The following is a 21,440-nucleotide window of genomic DNA, read 5'->3' as shown; positions in this document are numbered from 1 at the left end:
GCCTGCGGGAGACTCAGAAAAGTAAAACAAGGCTGCCCTCTCATGGTTACCAAAAAAATGAAATGTTTTCTATTCTCCATATGCAGAAACCCAGGACATCCTACTGAAAATGTGAGTAATACTTACACCTTTTTAAAAGCGGATAATTTAAAGTACACTAAAGTGGGCTTCTAAGATAAGAAAACAAATGATAAATAAAACGGTAAGTGAAAAAATGCATTCTCTATTGAAAACCCTGCTCTAGATACAATTATAATCCTCATCAAGAATTCCTTGCTGGTTTCAGAATTTAAAGGCTGATGAACTAATCCTTAAAAACATGGAATTTCTTTCATAGGTGATTTTTTCTTTTTTAGGTGGTTTATTTTAGACTTTCGTTGCCTTACACAGCAGCAACATGGGTTCTATTCATTTATTCACTCACTGAATATCTATAAATATTTACTAAGGAATTTCAACAATTCTAAAATACTCTTTTTTTCATATTATATCATTTTTCGTGTTTTATCATTTCTGATGCATTTGGCAACCTGTGTGTTATAATTTGTCACCAGATGTGGCTAGAGTTGTCACTCCCTGGACACGTACAGTCTGCTTGCTATTGTTTGTGGCCACTTCAGGTTTCGGCCATCCCTCCCCAAGTCTATTTGAGGACCATTTGGGAAGAAAAAAGACAATCTTTCTTGTTGCTTGAGAAACATTTCATTGATACTTTCTGGTAAGATAAAGAAAGTACCACCAGCAAATCTTGCAAAATGGCTGTCAACAGTCTAGGACGAAATACTAGGAGGAAACAAGAGAGCGGTCTGAGGAATGCTGAATCACCAGTGCTCTTGACGGCACAAAGTATGACGTGGTGTGGAAAATACGCTGACACACTGACATTTGAGTCAGGAATGAGCCAGAAAAGTTGAATTATGTATGGGAAATTTTTTTTGTTATACTGTTTGCTTCCATTTTTCTGCTCCTTGTATGAACAGGAGTCATATATGCACAAAAAAAAAAAAAAAAATTCAGGACTATTATATCCCAAAAGGTTATTTAAACAAATATAAAATAAAAATTCTAAGTGACCAGGAAGCAGTAGGTCATAGTTTAATTGGATACCTTTTATCTTATTAATAGTTCCTAAAATAATAGGGCATCTTGCAACACTCTAACCTTCAATGAACCATGGAACGTACTAGCAATGCCACAGTCACTGAGCAACGTGGCGGTGAACAAACAGAACTTCCTCTACCCTCACAGAGCCAGATGAGGGGGAGATAACTATACACACGCAAACGAATCATGAAATCAGACCATTTCAAATAGTGGTAAATGCTGTGAAGACAGTAAAGCAAAGTAATAGGATAAAAGGAGGCCGGGGCAGAGAGAGGCTTAGATCAGCACCGTATGGAAATGAGAAAGCAGAGGAGAGTGCACCATCTCATCACAAGACATGAGAGGGGAAATGTGTTCAATAAGCAGGCAGAGGTCAACTGTGACAAACTGCATTAGGAGAAAAAGTAAGATGAATCGATAGGACTGTCCTTAGTACTGGGCGAGACGAGGGACTTCCCTGGTGGTCTAGTGGTTAAGACTCCATGCTTCCAATGCAAGAGTCATGGGTTCAATTCCTGGTCTGGGAACTAAGATCCCACGTTGTGGTGAAGCAGAAAAAGCAAAAGCAAACAAACAAACAAAAATCTGTTGGATCTTAGTATGGGCAAGACCAGCTCTTTCTGAGGGCCCAGTGGTTAAGAATCCACCTGCCAGTGCAGGAGACATGGGTTTGATCCCTGATTTGGGAAGATTTCACATGCCTTGGGGCAACCAAGCCCACACATTACAACTACTGAGTCCACAGGCCACAAAGCTGAAGCAAACGCGCTGAAAGCCTGTGCTCTGCAATAAGCACAGCCACAGCAATGAGAAACCTGTGCACTGCAATTGGAGTAGCCCCACTTGCAGCAGCTAGAGAAGGCCCGAACGCAGCAATGAAGACCCTGCACAGGCAAAAATAACAAGGAGGAGGAAGGAATGGCAACCCGCTCCAGTGTTCTTGCCTGGAGAACCTCATGAACAGTAAGAAAAGGCAAAGAATAACAAATAAATTAAATTAAAAAATAAATAATCATAAATTAAAGGGACCTTACAGCTAGATTAAAGTAGGTTGAAGGATGAAGGAGAGATAAGGATGTGGGTGAAATGCAGCAGGACATTGAGGCTACTGCTACATGTCTTGTTTGTAGGAAATAGGCTTCATTCAGCCTCCTTCGGAGAAAGCAATGGCAAGCCACTCTAATACTCTTGCCTGGAAAATCCCATGGACGGAGGAGCCTGGTAGGCTGCAGTCCACAGGGTCTCCAAGAGTTGGACACGACTAAGCGACTTCCCTTTCACTTTTCACTTTCATGCATTAGAGAAGGAAATGGCAGCCCACTCCAGTGTTCTTGCCTGGAGAATCCCAGGGATGGGGGAGTCTGGTGGGCTGCCGTCCATGGGGTCACAGAGTCGGACACGACTGAAGCGACTTAGCAGCAGCAGCAGCCACAGCCTCCTTGGGCTTCCCTGAGTTCCAAAGTGAGTGAAGTCACTCAGTCGTGTCCGACTCTTTGCGACCCCACAGACTGTAGCCTACAGGCCTCTCCATCCATGGGATTTTTCCAGGCAAGAGTACCAGAGTGGCTTGCCATTTCCTTCTCCAGGGGATCTTCCCAACCCAGGGATCTAACCCAGGTCTCCCGCATTACACGCGGACGCTTTACCCTCTGAGCCACCAGGGAAGCCCTGAGTTCCAAAGGGCAGCTTCAAACAGTTGCTCATCAGGGAAGGGAGAGAATGCAGAAACAAAGGAGGAGCAGTCAAGAAACAATGGTGCAGCCTCTGGTCAGGGTCCTCACTCCACTTCAGGGAATGGACAGAATAATCTTTGAGTTCTTCTGTAGGAATTAAGGCCCCCACCCAGGTACAGGAGGGTAGCTTCTGGCTGAACACCAGACTCCTGTAGCACCACCCTGTTACCTCACCACCAACCAATCCGAAGAAAGTCTGCACACAATGGAAGATAACAGACTCTGACTTCCTCCCTTAATAGTTCTCCTTTCTTAACTTTCATTCAATCAGAGCCTTCGAAATTGGGCTTTGGACATGAATCCACCATCAGGAGACCAGAATGGTGGTCTCCTGAATAAAGCAATAACCTCAGATATGCAGATGACATCACCCTTATGGCAGAAAGTGAAGAGGAAATGAAGAGCCTCTTGTTGAAAGTGAAAAAGGAGAGTGAAAAAGCTGGCTTAAAACTCAACATTCAAAAAATGAAGATCATGGCATGCAGTTCCATTACCCCATGGCAAATAGATGGAGAAACAATGGTAACAGTGAGAGACTTTATTTTCTTGGGCTCCAAAATCACTGCAGATGATGACTGCAGCCATGAAATTAAAAGACACATGCTCCTTGGAAGAAAAGCTATGACCAACATAGACAGCATATTAAAAAGCAGAGACATTACTTTGCCTACAAAGGTCTGTCTAGTCAAAGCTATGGTTTTTCAGTAGTCATGTATGGATGTGAGAGTTGGACCATAAAGAAAGCTGACCGCTGAAGAATCGATGCTTTTGAACTGTGGTGTTGGAGAAGACTCTTGAGAGTCCCTTGGACTGCAAGGAGATCCAACCAGTCCATTCAGAAGGAGATCAGCCCTGGGATTTCTTTGGAAGGAATGATGCTAAAGCTGAAACTCCAGTACTTTGGCCACCTGATGGGAAGAACTGACTCATTGGAAAAGACCCTGATGCTGGGAAAGATTGAAGACAGGAGGAGAAGGGGACGACAGAGGATGAGATGGTTGGATGGCATCACTGACTTGATGGACGTGAGTTTGAGCAAGCTCCAGGAGTTAGTGCTGGACAGGGAAGCCTGGCGTGCTGCAGTCCATGGGGTCGCAAAGAGTCAGACATGACTGAGCGACTGAACTGACTCACTGAATAAAGCAAACTTTCCGTTCCTACCAGCACCTGTCTCTTAAGTATTGCCTTTTAGGCAGAGAACAGCTGGGCCTGAGTTCATAATGTGGGGGAGCAAAAATAAATCTCTTTGGGTAGGTGTGTTTTTAGAGGCTATCAGAAACCGTGTGGTGGGTCTTCCCTGCAATGCAAGGTAGAATAACAAAAGGGCATGTTTTGCAGTTTGAAAGGGGCAATATTAACTTTAGCAAACAGGCAATAAATGAAAAAAAAATCATACAAAACAACTTTGGATTATAATCAGCATCCTAGAGGGCATAACCAAAATGACGTTGCAGAAAGTAGGGAATAGAAGCCTACTTTTGGCTTTGGGCTTTAACAATTTTGAGCACCAGCAATATGCCAAGGCATTCGTTTCAAGTGTTCAAATGCTGTGTCATTTAATCGTGAGACACTCTGAAAATACGGAATTGGCTCCCCTGTTATAGATAAGGAAACATGTTCTGAAAGAATGATTTGCCTGTCAAAGGTCACAGTTAGTAAATGGCAGCATTGGCATTTGAACCACGTTTAACATCTAAATTAATGTCTCTGTTTTCTTTGCAGTCCACATTCTCTCCCAAGGTTCTCCTGGAAGATAAATGTCCCTGGAGCATCCTCCCAGCCGGCTCTTTTCCCCACTCCAGCCTGAACGCTAGTTCTGAGTCGCTTGGGTGTTTTGATCCCCATTCCCACAAGACTTTTTCAGTAAATTGATCAAGAAATCATACATAAATCACAGCATGCCAATAGAAACTAAATATGTGACTGCTATAATACTGTGCTCAGTTGCTTCAGTCGTGTCCGACTCTTTGTGTGTGACCCCATGGGTCATAGCCTGCCAGGCTCCTCTGTCCATGGGATTTTCCAGACAAGAAGTGGAGTGAGTTGCCATGCCCTCCTCTAGGGGATCTTCCCAACCCAGGGATTGAACCCACATCTCCTGTATTTCCTGCATTGTAGGTGGATTCTTTACTGCTGAGCTACCAGGTGGTTGCTAACAGGACATTATTTTCTTAGATATGTGACACTTGCATATTTAACTAGTGACTTTTACAGAGACCTTGCCAAACCTCAAGAGCATTTTTCTAATAGTGGACATTTCAGTCCACCTAGTAGATTATTCAGTCCCCCTAGTAGATTAATAAACTAGCTAATATTTACTGAGCTTTAGTATATTCTGAGCAGCATTTTAAATGTTATACATATATCATCTCATTTTTCAAAACAACCTTATAAAATTAGAATTATTTTTATCATTTGAGATCTGTGATTTGAAACTAGGTGATCTGACTTGAAATCTGAGCTTGATTTCCAACACAACACACAGGAATTAAATTGCAAACTCCAAATAAGTGTGAACTATTGAGGTCATGAAAGCCACGAAAAGCAAGTTGACTTAGGTTATGAAAATATCCATTCCCTTGGTTTATTTTTCAGGTAAAACTTCGGTTTAAAACCTTATTGGAATCCTTTGAGATGAAAAAATTTAGCTAACAACTGCTCTTTAGTCCCAGATATCAGTTCAGTTCAGTTCAGTCACTCAGTTGTGTCCAGCTATTTGTGACCCCATGGACTGCAGCATGCCAGGCTTCCCTGTCCATCACCAACTCCTAGAGCTCACTCAAATTCATGTCCATCTAGTCGGTGATGCCATCCAGCCATCTCATCCTCTGTCATCCCCTTCTCCCCTTGCCTTCAGTCTTTCCCAGCATCAGGGTCTTTTCAAATGAGTCGGTTCTTCACATCAGGTAACCAAAGTATTAGAGTTTCAGCATCAGCATCAGTCCTTCCAATGAATATTCAGGACTGATTTCCTTTAGGATGGACTGGTCGGATCTCCTTGCAGTCCAAGGAACTCTCAAGAGTCTTCTCCAATGCCACAGTTCAAAAGCATCAATTCTTCAGCGGTCAGCTTTCTTTATGATCCAACTCTGACATCCATACATGTCTACTGGAAAAACCATAGGTTTGACTAGACAGACCTTTGTTGGTAAAGTAATGTCTCTGCGTTTTAATATGCTATCTAGGTTGGTCATAGCTTTTCTTCCAAGGAGCATGTTTCTTTTAATGTCATGGCTGCAGTCACCATCTGCAGTGATTTTGGAGCCCATCCGTGGGACTGGATGGCATGACCATAGTTTTCTGAATGTTGAGCTTTAAGCCAACTTTTTCACTCTCCTCTTCCACTTTCATCAAGAGGCTCTTTAGTTCTTCTTCACTTTCTGCCGTAAGGGTGGTGTCTTTTGCATATCTGAGGTTATTGATATTTCTCCGGGCAATCTTGATTCCACTTGTGCTTCATCCAGCCCAGAGTTCCTCATGATGTTCTCTGCATATAAGTTAAATAAGGAGGGTGACAATACACAGCCTTGACATGCTCCTTTCCCTTTTTGGAACCAGTCTGTTGTTCCATGTCCAGTTCTAATTGTTGCTTCCTGACCTGCACACAGTGCCAGATGTCAGTGGCACTTCTTAATTATAAGCATAAAGGAAGCTAATGAAAGCACTTTTGTGGCTCAAAGACCAACTGTGGAAGAAGAGTCAGTGTTTGAACTCATTCAACAAACTTCTGCTTAGCACTGCTCGATGAGGGGTGCTGGGCTAGATGCTGCAGGTGTTACCAAACCAAGCTTGAGTCCGCTCACCAGATGCACAGCAAAGCCAGTCTACTGACACTGGGTTGTGGAAAAGCAAAGTACAGTGTTTTGTGCAGGGCATCAAACAAAGAAAAGAAGAAGAGCAGCTAGTGCTCAAAAGACCTGAACTCCTTCCCCAGTGGCTTTCAGGGAAGGTCTTTTAAAAACAAACAACTCACCTCATTTGAGGTGCAGGTTGCAGGTTGCATTGTTAGCTTGTGAACTTTCTTCTGATTGGCTGGTGGTGAGGTAACAGGGCAATGTTTCAAGAACATCAGGAGGTTTCTTTATCATCCTTCTGGTTCAAACCAGTCTGGGGTCTATCTGTTGTCAGCTTTAGTCACCACCTTCTATCTGTGTGTGTGTGTGGTGGGCGGGGGGGGGGGGGGGGCGCGGTCTTAGTTTCTGTGGAACAACTCAAAGACACAGTTCAGAGTGTTGTGTATATCCCCCTTGAGGAGGAACTGCTGCTAAGTTGCTTCAGTTGTGTCTGACTCTGTGCAACCCCATGGACGGCAGCCCACCAGGCTCCCCCATCCCTGAGATCCTCCAGGCAAGAACACTGGAGTGGTTTGCCATTTCCTTCTCCAATGCATGAAAGTGAAAAGTGAAAGGGAAGTCGCTCAGTCATGTCCGACTCCAGGCGACCCCATGGACTGCAGCCTACCAGGCTCCTCCATCCATGGGATTTGCCAGGTAGGAGTACTGGAGTGGGGTGCCATTGCCTTCTCTAGGACTCTGTTTTATTGCTGAATTGTTGTTTCAGCTATCATTACTTTTCTTGATTGACTGGTTTTCCTTTTTCATTTTCTACATCCCTTCACTTCTCTAATTGTTACCTTCTTATCCCTGCTCTTTGGAACACAGAGAAGGCCTAGGAGACTGAAGCTTTTTCTACAAACAAGAATGGGGGACATGAAAGGGTTTTTGTACCTGGGAGGGTCCTGCAGAGTCTTGCTCAGTTGCACAGGTACTTCCCAAGATCAATGAAGAAGCGATTGATTGGAACCTGGCTCTGGGTGCAACGTGACGAAATGGAAAAGGGCCTAAACTTTGGAGTGAGACAAACTGAAATCCATCTCCCAATTCTGAGTGACTTTAGACAAGTCAGTTATTAAAATGGGAATAATGAGTCTTAATTTATAACTGTTTTTAGTATTAGAGATACCAAAGCACGTTTTCATGTTTGAAAATGCATTTGGCACCGTAGCAAATCAACAAGTGCTAGCTGCCATCACCCTGTCTCTTCCTGCCCCCTCTTATCTTGGGTATCTGACCTCAGCCGAAAGCCCAAGAGCAAGAGGAGAGAAAAGACTGAGCTTGGAAGTTAATTTCCAGAATAAAAAGTTGCTATGATTCAGATATTTAAAAATAACTGTGGAAATAGAGTCAACACATGTCTTTGTACATATAGCTTTCAAAAATAATAGGCAAGAATTATTGGGTAAAAACTTATTTTTAAAGATAATTAGTAGTAATATGTCTTTAGATGCAGAGGGTCTTGGCTATGTTTGAGAGAACCCAAGCTTCAGTCCAATTTCATCCCTAAAGAATATTAAGTCTTATAGTACTTAAGAACTGCTGGATTGAGCAATATTCATAGAGAAAGAAAGGGCAAGGAGACGGAAAAAAGACGCAAAGTGAGGCCGGAGACAGATGGGCTCCAGGTTACACATTTACAAGTGGCCTCTGTTTAAAACTAGCTTACATTACAACTGTTTACTGTGTCATGAGGCACAGAGAAGTGGGCTTCGGGCTAGCTGCTTAGAACTGTTAGCATTTCCTGAGACAAGAGCAAGGTGGGCCCCAGTTAAGGCATTTACAATCAGCTTCCTGTTTGCCCTCTGCATGGAAACGACAACAGAAACAGGGTAAATAGCCAGTGTTTGTCTCTTGTAAACACCTTTAAGGTAAAGTCATGGCAAGGACAAAGAGGTGGCAAAACACTGTTTGAGTAAAGGATTAAGGACTCTCCGCTGCCCCTCGCCCCCTTTCTGGGACAAGGAGGACACTAGGCATGCACAGAAAGGCTCCTCGTGGGTCAAAAGTCAGGGGATGATGTCAGGCCATAACGTGTCTTGCTTCTCCCAAAAGCCTTCACTTCAAGGCCCCTGTTGGCCGACGGGTACGTGTACACCCAGGGTAGACTATGTGTGGGAAAAGACGCCAGATAATTGACTAAAGGTAAACAAAGACCTGGAAGAACTGCCCTATTTAAATGACTTAATCACCACTATTCAGTGCTCCTCCTAAGAGGGACACCCACACCCTTTCTTTCTGGATGTGCAGATCTGCCTTACTTCTGTCTTAACAATCTGTTTCTCTGTGTGCTCTCCCACTTGTTGTGCTCTGTCTCTAATAAACTCGGTACCTGCATTTAGTTTCTGCCTCCACGATAAATGCATTTTTCACTGAGGGCAAAGATCTAGGGAAAAAGAGCTTCTAGCCTCTAGCCTTTGCTGGTCTGGTCAGTAGGACTACTGGTTTTCATCCAGGCTATTCAGATTCAGCATATCTAGGCTATTCCAGGCCAGCAGGGAATTAAGATTTAACTTCATTGCTTACTGCTGCCTTGCCAAGATCAAAAGGAATCTGAAACTGACAGAAGGAAAAAAAATTGAGGATAATTTCAAGATTTTTTTTTATTTAGGAAGGCATGGTATTTCCAATCTGGTATTCAAAGTATGGTACAAGCCAATCTGGGGACCTTTAAAAATCCTGATACCCTTGATGCATCCAGGTTCATTAAATCAGAATCTGTGAGGGTGGGACCCAGGTATCATTATTCTTTACAGTAGCTTATAGCTCAGTTGGTAAAGAATCTGCCTGCAGTGCAGGAGAAGCGGGTTTGATCCCTGGGTCAGAAAGATCTGGAGAAAGAAATGGCAACCCATTCCAATGTTCTTGCCTGGAGAATCCCCATGAACAGAGGAGCCTGGCAGGCTACAGTCCACAGGGTCGCAGGAGTCGGACACGACTTAGCTAAAAAGCCACCACCACAGGTGATTCCAACATATCAATAACTACGTTCATCAAAACAAGAAAGTCAGGCAGAATATTGAGATGGTGGAGGAAAGGGATCAGTATAAGTCTAGCTCTATTAACATTAGAGCTGGATGGAAAAATTCTTAAAGAGATGGGAATACCAGACGACATTACCTTCCTCCTAAGAAATCTGTATGCAGGTCAAGAAGCCACAGTTAGAACTGGACATGGAACAGTAGACTGGTTCCAAATAGGGAAACGAGTACGTCAAGGCTGTATATTGTCACCTGCTTCTTTAACTTGTATGCAGAGTACATCATGCGAACTGCCAGATTGGATGAAGCACAGCTAGAATCAAGATTGCAGGAAGAAATATCAATAACCTCAGATATGCAGATGACACCACCCTTACGGCAGAAAGTGAAGAGGAACTAAAGAACCTCTTGGTGAAAGTAAAAGAGGAGAGTGAAAAAGTTGGCTTGAAACTCATCATTCAAAAAACGAAGATCATGGCATCCAGTCCCATCACTTCATGGCAAATAGATGGGGAAACAATGGAAACAGTGAGAGACTTTATTTTCATGGGCTCCAAAATCACTGCAGATGGTGACTGCAGCCATGAAATTAAAAGACTCTTGCTCCTTAGAAGACAAGCTATGACCAACCTAGACAGCATATTAAAAACAGAGACATTATTTTCCTCACAAAGGTGTATCTAGTCAAAGCTATGGTTTTTCCAGTACTCATGTATGGATGTGAGAGTTGAACTATAAAGAAAGCTGAGCACTGAAGAATTGATGCTTTTGAACTGTGGTGTTGGAGGAGACTCTTGAGAGACCCTTGGACTGCAAGGAGATCAAACCAGTCCATCCTAAAGGAAATCAGTCCTGAATCAGTCATTGGAAGGACTGTTGCTGAAGCTGAAACTCCAATAGTTTCGTCATCTTATGGGAAGAACAGACTCATTGGAAAAGACCCTGATACTGGGAAAGATTGAAGGCAAGGGGAGAAGGGGATGACAGAGGATGAGATGGTTGGATGGCATCACTGACTCAATGGACATGAGTAAACTCCCGAGAGTTGGTGATGAGAATTTGGTGCTGCAGTTCATGGGGTTGCAAATGGACAGACACGACTGAATGACTGAACTGAGCTGAACTGAACTGAATTGGTTAAAGCAGCTGAACAACAACAGCAAGGCCTTTAAAATGTCTGGATACCAAACCTAACAAATCAGATTCTAGTCCCTTGAGGGGCTTATATCTAGAAGTGGGGAACATACTTCTAAACAAAGAAACAGTACAGTGTTATAAGCTCCAAGAAAGAAATCTGTAAGACAGGAAAGGAGGACTCAGTTCTCTTGGTCAGGAAAGTTTTCATGGAGAAGGGACAAGGAGAAGGCATCCTGAGGGAAATGGATAAAGAGGAAGAGGCAGGCTACAGAACTGTGGGAAGGCTAACAGGTTTAGCAGGTAGGGAGGAAGATGGAACCAGATGAAGCTCATGAGAAGTAGCAGCCAGAAAAAGGAGGATATGACAGGGAGGTGCCCTGAAAGGTGAAGGGGAAAGAAGGGTGGCTGGGATGGCATCACATAGCAGAGAGGGCAAAGAGGATGTGACTGTTAACTGGCTCAGATCTGATGATCAGATAGCTATGGAAATGTCCACCAAATGGCAGTCCATACTGGGACAGCTAGGGAGAAGAGTGGGGGTGCTTGGAATTGAACCCACTAGATAAAGAGAAGGATAAAGAGCAGTCTAGAGAAAATACTGTGGGGAGGGTTGGGGAAACACAACTTTTAATTTAAATATTAAAACAGAAAAGAGGTGCTTGTAGCAGAATAGTTTGGGAGTCAGGAGAAGGCTATTGTGGTACAATCTCCTATCTGGAGCAGAATGGCCTGGGGCTGGTCACTTCCCTTCTCTGGCTGTCCATGTTTTCATCTATAAGATGATGGGGTAGGGATTATGTGATTTATAAGGGCATGTGCAGAGAAGGCAATGGCAACCCACTCTAGTATTCTTGCCCGGCAAATCCCATGGACAGAGGAGCCTGGTGGGCTGCAGTCCATGGGGTCCCTAAGAGTTGGACACGACTGAGCAACTTCACTTTCACGTTTCACTTTCATGCATTGGAGAAGGAGATGGCAACCCACTCCAGTGTAGTTGCCTGGAGAATCCCAGGGACAGGGGAGCCTGGTGGACTGCTGTCTCTGGGGTTGCACAGAGTCGGACACCACTGAAGTGATTTAGTAGCAGCAGCAGCAGTCCAGATTTGACAACCTAAAAACTTTAGTGGTAAGAACAGAGTCAATCGAGAGGGTGAAAAAGACTCTTAACTGCCTAAAACCTAATGATGGATCAGCTTTGTTTCCAGATGTGTATTTGCCATGATCGGTCACCTCATTCTCCAGGTACCATATCTAGAACCCATCTTTTAAAAAGTAAATTGTACTACCTACCATCTAGGCTTTATCCATGACAGTACATAGAATAAAGTTTCTGCTTTTGGAATCAGAGAGTCCTTTACTAGCAAGGTGACTGTGGTTTTTCTAGTCTGTAAAACAGAGTAATAATAGTAATGATTTCATAGAGTTATTATGGAATTAAATGAGAGCATGTATGTAACATACTTAGAGCATGTATGCGTGCTGAGTTGCTCAATCATGTCCAATTCTTTGCCACTCCATGGACTGCAGCCCACCAGGCTCCTTTGTCCATGGAATTTTCCAGGCAAGAATACTGAAGTGGGTTGCCATTTCCTCCTCTAGGAGATCTTTCTGACCCAGGGAACAAACCTGCATCTCCTGCATTGGCAAGTGGCACCTAGAATATTGTTATAGTACAGATAATATAGCTCAGTTGGTAAAGAATCCACCTACAATTCAGGAGACCTTGGTTCAATTCCTGTGTGGGGAAGATCCACTGAGAAGGGATAGGTTACCCACTCCAGTATTCTTGGGCTCTCCTTGTGGCTTAGCTGGTAAAGAATCCGCCTGTAATGTGGGTTTGATCCCTGGGTTGGGGAGATCCCCTGGAGAAGGGAAAGACTACCCAACTCCAGTATTCTGGCCTAGAGAATTCCATGGACTGTATAGTCCATGGGGTTGCAAAGAGTCAGACACGACTGAGCGACTTGCACTTTTCCACAGATAATATTAGCATGCTTGAACAAGTATAGAAACAACAGGAGGACCCTGTGGCAGACGACTCCTATTCCTATCTTCTTCACGAGGTCTCCCTTTGAATCAAATAGATCCTTTAAAATAAATGAGACATATTTAATGAGCAGATTCATGTAGTAACAAAAATACAGGCTCTAGAATCAAGCAGCCATGACTCAAACTCAGGTCAAGCTATTTGAGTCTCAGATTACATATTTGTAAAAATGAAGTGCATAACTCCTGCCTTCAGGCGTAGGAAGACTACAATAAAATAGATTGCCAGTTCCAGGCATTTAAGTGTATTTAAAGTAAAGATTTTCTTTGCTTCTACCTAGCATTACGACTTGGAGAAGGCAATGGCACCCCACTCAAGTACTCTTGCCTGGAAAATCCTATGGACAGAGGAGCCTGGAAGGCTGCAGTCCATGGGGTTGCTAAGAGTCAGACACGACTGAGCGACTTCACTTTCACTTTTCATTTTCATGCATTGGAGAAGGAAATGACAACCCACTCCGGTGTTCTTGCCTGGAGAATCCCAGGGACGGGGGAGCCTGGTAGGCTGCCGTCTATGGGGTCGCATAGAGTTGGACACGACTGAAGTGACTTAGCAGCAGTAGCAGTAGCAGCATTATGACTTGTGTTTAGAAAGTTTCCTTAGAATTGAAGTTGTGGTGAGATTTTGCTCCTGGCACCCAGAAATTTTATTCTTGTTTCTTTCTGGGAGTCTGCCTCTTCTCTGACCTTGACTTAGCTGTGAATTCTATCCTACTCTCAGACCATAATAACATTGACAGGGTTGATTTTCACCCCTGGGGACTTGGGGGATCATAGAGAAAGTGGCAGAACACAGAAAGAAGGCTGCAACCATCACAACACCCTCCACGGGCACATGAGGAGGTAAAAGCTTCGGGTAGAGATCTTGGAGAGAGAGCAGTGAATGGTGGCTTGAAGCGAAATCTTAGTTCCCTGCCCAGGAATTGAATTTGGGTAGCCCAGATGAGAACGCAATGGCAACCCACTCCAGTACTCTTGCCTGGAAAATCCCATGGATGGAGCGGCGTGGTGGGCTGCCGTCTATGGGGCTGTACAGAGTTGGACACGACTGAAACGACTTAGCAGCAGCAGCAGTAGCCCAGATGAAAACCAGGAATCCTACCCACTAGATCATCAAGGCTAGAGGCTAGAAGCAAATTTTCCCTGGCTCTTGCCCCATTGAAAAATGCATTTTTCAAGGACACAAAAACTGTAAAAACAGGTATAAAGTTTATTATTAGAGACACACACAATTGGGAGAGCACACAGAGAGAGTTTGTTTAATTAAGACAGAAGCAAGGCAAAGATTCACACCTGGAGAGCAAGGGTGTGGATGTCTTAATGAGGAGGAGCACAGTAAAGAGGCAGTTAAATCATTTGTGGAAGGCAGTTATTCTGCATCTTTGTTTACTTTTGGTCAATTATCTTGATTCTTTTTCCACACCGGACCTGCCCTAGGACCCATCCCACAAGCATGTGCAACATTTTTCCAAGATGAATTCTAGCCCAGAGGCCTAATGGCGGGGGGGGCTCTTGGCATCACATATTATGGGATAGTGCCCCCTCCTTTTGACCCCTAAGGAGCCTTTCTGCACTTGTGCAGTGTCTCCCTTGCCCCAAGGATGGGAGCTCTTGATCTTCTACTCAACAGGGTTTAGTCCCTCTTTGTCCCTCCCATAACCGTTATCTTAAAGTGTCCACAGGGGACAAAGCCTGGCTACTTAGCCTGTTTCTGTTATATATAGTTAAGCATATAAATCAAATATATATTTTTATATACTTCAAATAAATATAATATTTATATTTCAAATCAAATATTTATATAGATTCAGAGATCAGTCGCTCAGTCATGTCCAACTCTTTGTAACCCCATGAATCGCAGCACGCCTGGCCTCCCTGTCCATCACCAACTTCCGGAGTTCACTCAGACCTATGTCCATCGAGTCACTGATGCCATCCAGCCATCTCATCCTCTGTCATCCCCTTCTCCTCCTGCCCCCAATCCCTCCCAGCATCAGAGTCTTTTCCAATGTGTCAACTCTTGGCATGAGGTGGCCAAAGTACTGGAGCTTCAGCTTTAGCATCATTCCTTCCAAAGAAATCCCAGGGCTGATCTCTTTCAGAATGGACTGGTTGGATCTCCTTGCAGTCTAAGGGACTCTCAAGAGTCTTCTCCAACACCACAGTTCAAAAGCATCAATTCTTCAGCACTCAGCCTTCTTCACAGTCCAACTCTCACATCCATACGTGACCACTGGAAAAACCATAGCCTTGACTAGACGGACCTTTGTTGGCAAAGTACTGTCTCTGCTTTTGAATATGTTATCTAGGTTGGTCATAACTTTCCTTCCAGGGAGTAAGCGTCTTTTAATTTCATGGCTGCAGTCACCATCTGTAGTGATTTTGGAGCCCCCCAAAATAAAGTCTGACACTGTTTCCACTGTTTCCCCATCTATTTCCCATGAAGTGATGGGACTGGATGCCATGATCTTCGTTTTCTGAATGTTGAGCTTTAAGCCAACTTTTTCACTCTCCACTTTCACTTTCATCAAGAGGCTTTTTAGTTCCTCTTCACTTTCTGCCATAAGGGTGGTGTCATCTGCATATCTGAGGCTATTGATATTTCTCCTGGCTATCTTGATTCCAGCTTGTGCTTCTTCCAGTCCAGCGTTTCTCATGATGTACTCTGATATAAATTAAATAAGCAGGGTGACAATATACAGCCTTGATGTACTCCTTTTCCTATTTGGAACCAGTCTGTTGTTCCATGTCCAGTTCTAACTCTTGCTTCCTGATCTGCATATAGGTTTCTCAAGAGGCAGGTCTGGTGGTCTGGTATTCCCATCTCTTTCAGAATTTTCCAGAGTTTATTGTGATCCACACAGTCAAAGGCTTTGGCATAGTCAATAAAGCAGAAATAGATGTTTTTCTGGAACTCTCTTGCTTTTTTCCATGATCCAGCAGATGTTGGCAATTTGATCTCTGGTTCCTTTGCCTTTTCTAAAACCAGCTTGAACATCTGGAAGTTCACGGTTCACGTGTTGCTGAAGCCTGGCTTGGAGAATTTTGAGCATTACTTTACTAGCATGTGAGATGAGTGCGATTGTGCGGTAGTTTGAACATTCTTTGGCATTGCCTTTCTTTGGGATTGTAATGAAAACTGACCTTTCCCAGTCCTGTGGCCACTGCTGAGTTTTCCAAATTTGCTGGCATATTGAGGGCAGCACTTTCACAGCATCATCTTTCAGGATTTGAAATAGTCCAACTGGAATTCCATCACCTCCACTAGCTTTGTTCATAGTGATGCTTTCTAAGGTCCACTAGACTTCACATTCCAGGATGTCTGGCTCTAGGTCAGTGATCACATCATCGTGATTATCTGGGGAAATTAAAAAAAAAAAAATCTCTTGCATGAGAAGTAGCAGTTATGTTAAAAATCTGCTTGTTGATTCCTTCCTTGTTCTCATGCCCTGATGGAAGGCTATGACATCAACAGCAGCCTAACCTGAAACTGACTTTCTCTTTAAGGTTGCTTGATTGTAGGGTTCAGAGAGTGAAATGCTTTGTACACTGTATAATATGAAAGAGATTAGGTTGGTGATGTCACAAGAGGTTTTCAACAGTGTCAGCAGAAGCTGTAGTGATGACTAAGGAACTGATAAGTAGCACCATATAAAGGAGTTCCCCTGGATATGCATGTGGAGAGTATTAATCACAGGCAGGAGATATTTACAACAAAAATGTTTCACTCTAGATTTTAGAATCCCAAGTATTAGCTTGCAAGGGTCAAGTAAAATCAGAAATAAATTAGAGCAAAACATCCAAGTGAGTTAGCCCCTTGGTGCACATTGGGATTGGTTTTGATTTATGTGCTTACATATGTGACTAGGAACATAAGGCAGATCTCCTCACCATTTCCAGGACCAAAGAAGGGTTCGTAGAGCTGGGCCCAAGCGGACCGCAGGAAGTGAGACCTGGAAGTGCAGGGAGCCCATGTGGTGCTAACTGCCATCACCTTGGAGACACTCAGCCTCCAGCAGGCCCTGGAGTCACGGAAGACTGTCGGGGTAGCCAATCAGATGTTCATCGAATGCCCCAGAAGAGGGAAAGGGCAACCGGGAAGCGGTTGAAGAGCTCAAGCTCGGATTTACATTCCAAAGCAGTTCTACGGCCGAACAGTCTGCTTAGGCAGAAGGAAAGCCCTTTCCTTTCCTCAGTTCGCGGGAGGACGGTTCCCAGGAGCCCGGAGCTCGCTCGGCGGCGCCACGCGGTCCCTCAGGAAACTGGGGCGAGACGACGGCCAGTGCCTGGTTTGAAGCCAGTCCGCCCTCCTGACCCTCACCTGCAGCCTAAGGGCGAGGGACACGCCTTCGCTCCCGGATCTCGGGGCCGGGTCAAGAAGCAGGGCGGGGTAAATATTTCCAGGCGCTCGATTCCCTCAGTGGCTAAACATTTGTTCTGTGGGTGCCAGACGCTGACCTGGGCGGGTTACGTGGCTAATGTTCACCGTGGCCTGTGTAACTCCGCGTTTCCTTCTCTACAAGGGGGCGCAGGAGGCGCCGAGAAGGGCAGCGCCCTGCCCCGAGAGCAACAGGATCCGCGCTCGGGCCCCAGCGGCGGCCCCCGGGCCCTGAAGCCTATCCCCGGGGCGCGGCACGTGCGCGCGCGGCCGACCCCTCCGGGGGACCCCCCCCGCCCCGCCCCGCCCCCACCAGGACCCCGCCCCGCCCCCACCAGGACCCCGCCCCCTCGAGGACCCCGCCCCGCCCCCTCCGCGCCCTCGCCCACGCCTCCGCCCCTCCAGAGACCCCGCTCCGCCCCCCTCCCTGGACCCCGCCCCCTGGGGACCCCGCCCCGCTCGGCGCCCCGCAGCAGCCGAGGGAGGAGCCGGGGTCGTGCGGGAGGAGTCGCGGGCGGCGGAGGCCGGGCGCGCTCGCAGCACGGCCATGGCGTTCGGCAGGAGTCACCGGGACCCGTACGCGAACTCCCTGGGCCAGCTGATAGGTAAGGGGGGCCCCGCGCCCCGACTCCGTTCCCCGCCGCACGGAACCGCGTGGGTCCCGGCTCGAGGAGCTCCCCGCTTCCCCGCAACTTTCCCGGGCCCGCGCCCGCCGGTGCGGCGATACCCCTGTTGCGACCCGTCTCTCTCGAAGCCCGGCTCCGCACTGTTCCCCAGCGCCTTCCAGCGCGGTGGGCGTGGGAGCGGACAGGTGGGTCGGGGGCGGCGGGCCTGGCCCTCCGCGGGGGTGCGGCCCTCTGGGGCAGGGCGAGCCTCTCCGAGAGCGAGCCAAGTGTTGTGCCCGCTCTGCGAGGGGAAAGTTCCAGGAGGGTGAGTGCAGTGACCTCGCCGGCACAGGCAGGTGTCCAGACGCGTGCTCGCGGATTCCAGGCCGTTACAGCCCGAGCTCCTTTTTCGAGAGGAACAAAGAGAAGGGACGTGCTGAGCACAGGAGCGAAGGGAGGGGAGCCAGGCTCTCTCTCGGGGACGCCAGAGGCCTCTGCGGGCCACCGAGGGCCACGCAGGTGTCTCCCCGACTCCTTTGGCTCTCCCGTGGGCGCGCCCCCGTCGACGTACGCGGAAGCCGGAGCCCGGCCCGGGGCTGCTCACAGACGCGGCTCCGTGCCTCCCTCGGGAATCGTGTGTAACACCCGTGCCCGGAGGTGCTAAGCAGAGCGTGATCATGTCGGCGAACTTGGTGGGACGAGGAAATCAGGAGACTCAAATTTGGACAGTTTATCCTGCAGCTTAGTTTACTGCTCTTTTAAAAGTACACGCCACTCAACCTGAAGCTTGGTTCCCACAACTTTATGAGATAGTGAGTGTAACTTCCATTGAGGAGGAAATGCTTTCCAAACTGTTGCTGGCTTTTTCTCTGTCGGGTGTTAAAATAAGCTCTGACCAGAAATGGAGTCGGACTGCATCTTCATAATCTGATTTATTCTTTGGTGGTTTGCACGTTTACTGACTGCCAACTGTATGCCTGGACCTGAAGCAGGCACAGGCAAGACCTGGTCTCAGACATCAAAGTATGGGGAAGATGCACACTTATATGGGGAAGTGATTATAGTACAGTACCTTTGCAAAGGAACAGAAATGTAAAACACCCAAAACTTATGAAAAGGGAGAACTTAACTCTGCCATGGCTTTTGAAGGATGAGTAGGAGATTTCTAGGAAGATGGGAAGGTGGGAGGAAGGAGCATGGAATGGGGAGCAAAGAAACTGGCTGAAAGAACCTTGTGACTAAACACAAGTTTGGTAAGCTTTGTCCATTTTGAATGCCAAATGCAGATAGTGCTTCTCCTAGGTGGGGAGCAGGATTGGCTTTGGAGTTCCGCCAGCCAAACCTTTATCCTCTTTTTAATCCTTTTAATTAATTTTTGCTCCTTTCCCGGTTGGTCCTCATGTTTTCACGCTCAGGAATATTCTCCTTTCCTTTTAGGAAAGATGTTAAGATCACTCAGGTTGAGTGTTCTATGATCCTCTTTGTAGGTGGCATTCTGTATTCTTAAGGAGGCTGTCTGGACAGGGAAAAACTATTTGATTGTCTACTGATCAGGTTCCAGGTACAGGAGCCTTCAAGTTATGTCTGGTGCAGCGCTGGTTAATACAGGTGCTGGCAAGTACACAGGCAGTTTCAGTAGATCTCTCTTTTTCTCAACACCACTCGGCCAAGGAGAATACGTGACTTAAAAAAGCAAACAAAAACAACCTAGATTTGATGCTAGTTCTACCTTGTACTGGCTGTGTAGCCTTGGGTAATTTCCTTAACCTTCTTGAACTTCTGTGTCATCATCTCTGACAGTGGGTTAAATGAAATTGCATGAAATACTTAGCAGTATGCCTTCTCTGAAAGACAGGCAGGCAGATGGAGATTTAGGTGGGCTGTTCTGGCCCTGAAGCCTTTATTAATAGGTCATTTATTACTGTGGCAACAGCAGCACTCTGAACCTGGATCTTGACTGATTCTTGAATTACTGGGAATTGTGCAAAAAAAAAAAAAAAACTGTCTGTCTTTTGGTGATGTAAACTTAATGGTGCTTGCTAGGGAACCCCAGGCAGATTGTTTCTAGAAAACCAGACATGTTTGGGGCTTCTCTGGTGCTTTAGACAGTAAAGAATCTGCCTGCAATGCAGGACACCCAGGTTCAATGCCTGGGTTGGGAAGATCCCTTGGAGAAAGGAATGGCAGCCCACTCCAGTATTCTTGCCTGGAGAATTGCACAAACAGAGGAGCCTGGCAGGCTATAGTCCATGGGGTCACAAACAGCCAGACGTGACTGAGTGATGAATACTTTCACTTTTTTTTGAGACATGTTTTATTCTGTTATAGCTCAAACTCAACATAACTTTTTCTTTGCAGAAAAGGCTACATTTGCTGGAGTGCAGACGGAAGACTGGGGCCAGTTCATGCACATCTGTGACATAATTAACACCACCCAGGATGGGTGAGTTCAGAGTGTGGTTCATGTGTTTGTCTCGTAAGAAGCATCAGAACTATAGTGTGTTTTCTCCTGCAAACTTGAGTTTTCTCTTGCAGACTTTGGTTTTCTTGTTGAAATAGTGTTTCCATCACCTTTTAAGCACCCACTGCCTTTTGAAGACATGTCAGCTTGAAATATTAGGATGGCTGTTTTTTTCAGCATGTGGAATATCTGAGAATCCATTATAATTCTTCTCTTTGCCTTTTCCTTAATAATTTCAAATTTTGTCTCTGTGAGGCTCAAATCCCTTATTCTTTAAGGAGAGGGGGAGATATTGTTTCCTTCATTAGGAATTCTTCTTGCTTTGATGGCCAATATTTTATGTTATTGTAATTGAAAAATATTATGAAGAAGCTAGTGGACTCCTGGTGGTGAACTGTCTCTGAGCAGTTGTCATTATCAACCAGAAAATAATCTAGCACTTGTTTTCCTCTGCCTGTCACAAGACAAGTTTTTTCTTCTGAATGCCAACTCATCCATGTTTACACTCAGTTCTTAAACAATATGGTATCTTTTGTTACACTTCTTAAACTTTAAGAAGTTGAAATTTAAAAAACAAAATCATTAAGCCTATTTTGTGACTTAGTCTGAATTATAACTTGTTGTAAGGGATACAGTTCTCTTGATTTTCCTGCACATTTAAAGTAATCATGAACAGCTAACGAGATTATCTTAGTTTATGTTGATGAATGCAGAGTTCCAAATAACAGGAAGGCGACATAAGAAAGACTTCCTCAGTGATCAATGCAAAGAAATAGAGGAAAACAATAGAATGTGAAAGACTGGAGATCTCTTCAAGAAAATTAGAGATAAAAAGGGAACTTTTCATGCAAAGATGGGTACAATAAAGGGCAGAAATGGTATGGACTTAACAGAAGCAGAAGAGGTGGCAAGAAAACACAGAAGAACTATGCAAAAAAATCTTCATGACCCAGATAATCACAATGGTGTAGTCATTCACCTAGAGCCAGATATCCTGGAATGTGAAGTCAAGTGGGACTTAGGAAGCATCACTATGAATAAAACTAGTAGAGGGGATAGCATTCCAGTTGAGCTGTTTCAAATCCTAAAATATGATGCTCTGAAAGTGCTGTACTCAGTATGCCAGCAAATTTGGAAAACTCAGCAATGGCCACAGGACTGG

At 45.3% G+C, this 21,440-nt stretch overlaps 1 protein-coding gene across 16 annotated transcripts in view; it reads left to right on the top strand.

Moving 5' to 3' along the window:
* The first annotated feature begins 14,249 nt into the window (after window positions 1–14,249).
* Window positions 14,250–21,440, top strand: part of TOM1L1 (target of myb1 like 1 membrane trafficking protein) — a 66,992-nt gene continuing 59,801 nt past the window's right edge. For 8 of the 16 annotated variants that reach the window (XR_015148395.1, XR_015148391.1, XR_015148389.1 and 5 more), the window contains exons 1-2: window positions 17,709–17,817; window positions 20,176–20,260. Coding sequence is in view for 6 of the 16 variants with exons in the window: in XM_086360945.1 (XP_086217071.1) it covers window positions 17,760–17,817; window positions 20,176–20,260 (143 nt within the window). In the remaining 10 variants the exon portion in view is untranslated. Of the gene's footprint in view, window positions 17,818–18,205; window positions 18,630–20,175; window positions 20,261–21,440 lie in introns of those variants that run through there. The other 8 variants (XR_015148397.1, XR_015148394.1, XR_015148390.1 and 5 more) reach the window with 3 other exon arrangements.

Source organism: Bos grunniens, chromosome 19 (assembly GCF_055505025.1).
Source record: "Bos grunniens cultivar Pamir isolate PY7600 chromosome 19, Bosgru_T2T1.0, whole genome shotgun sequence".
In the NCBI taxonomy this organism is placed as follows: Eukaryota; Metazoa; Chordata; class Mammalia; order Artiodactyla; family Bovidae; genus Bos; species Bos grunniens.
The sequence above is the reverse complement of the archived record's forward strand: the minus strand, read 5'-3'. Positions and strand labels throughout refer to the sequence as shown.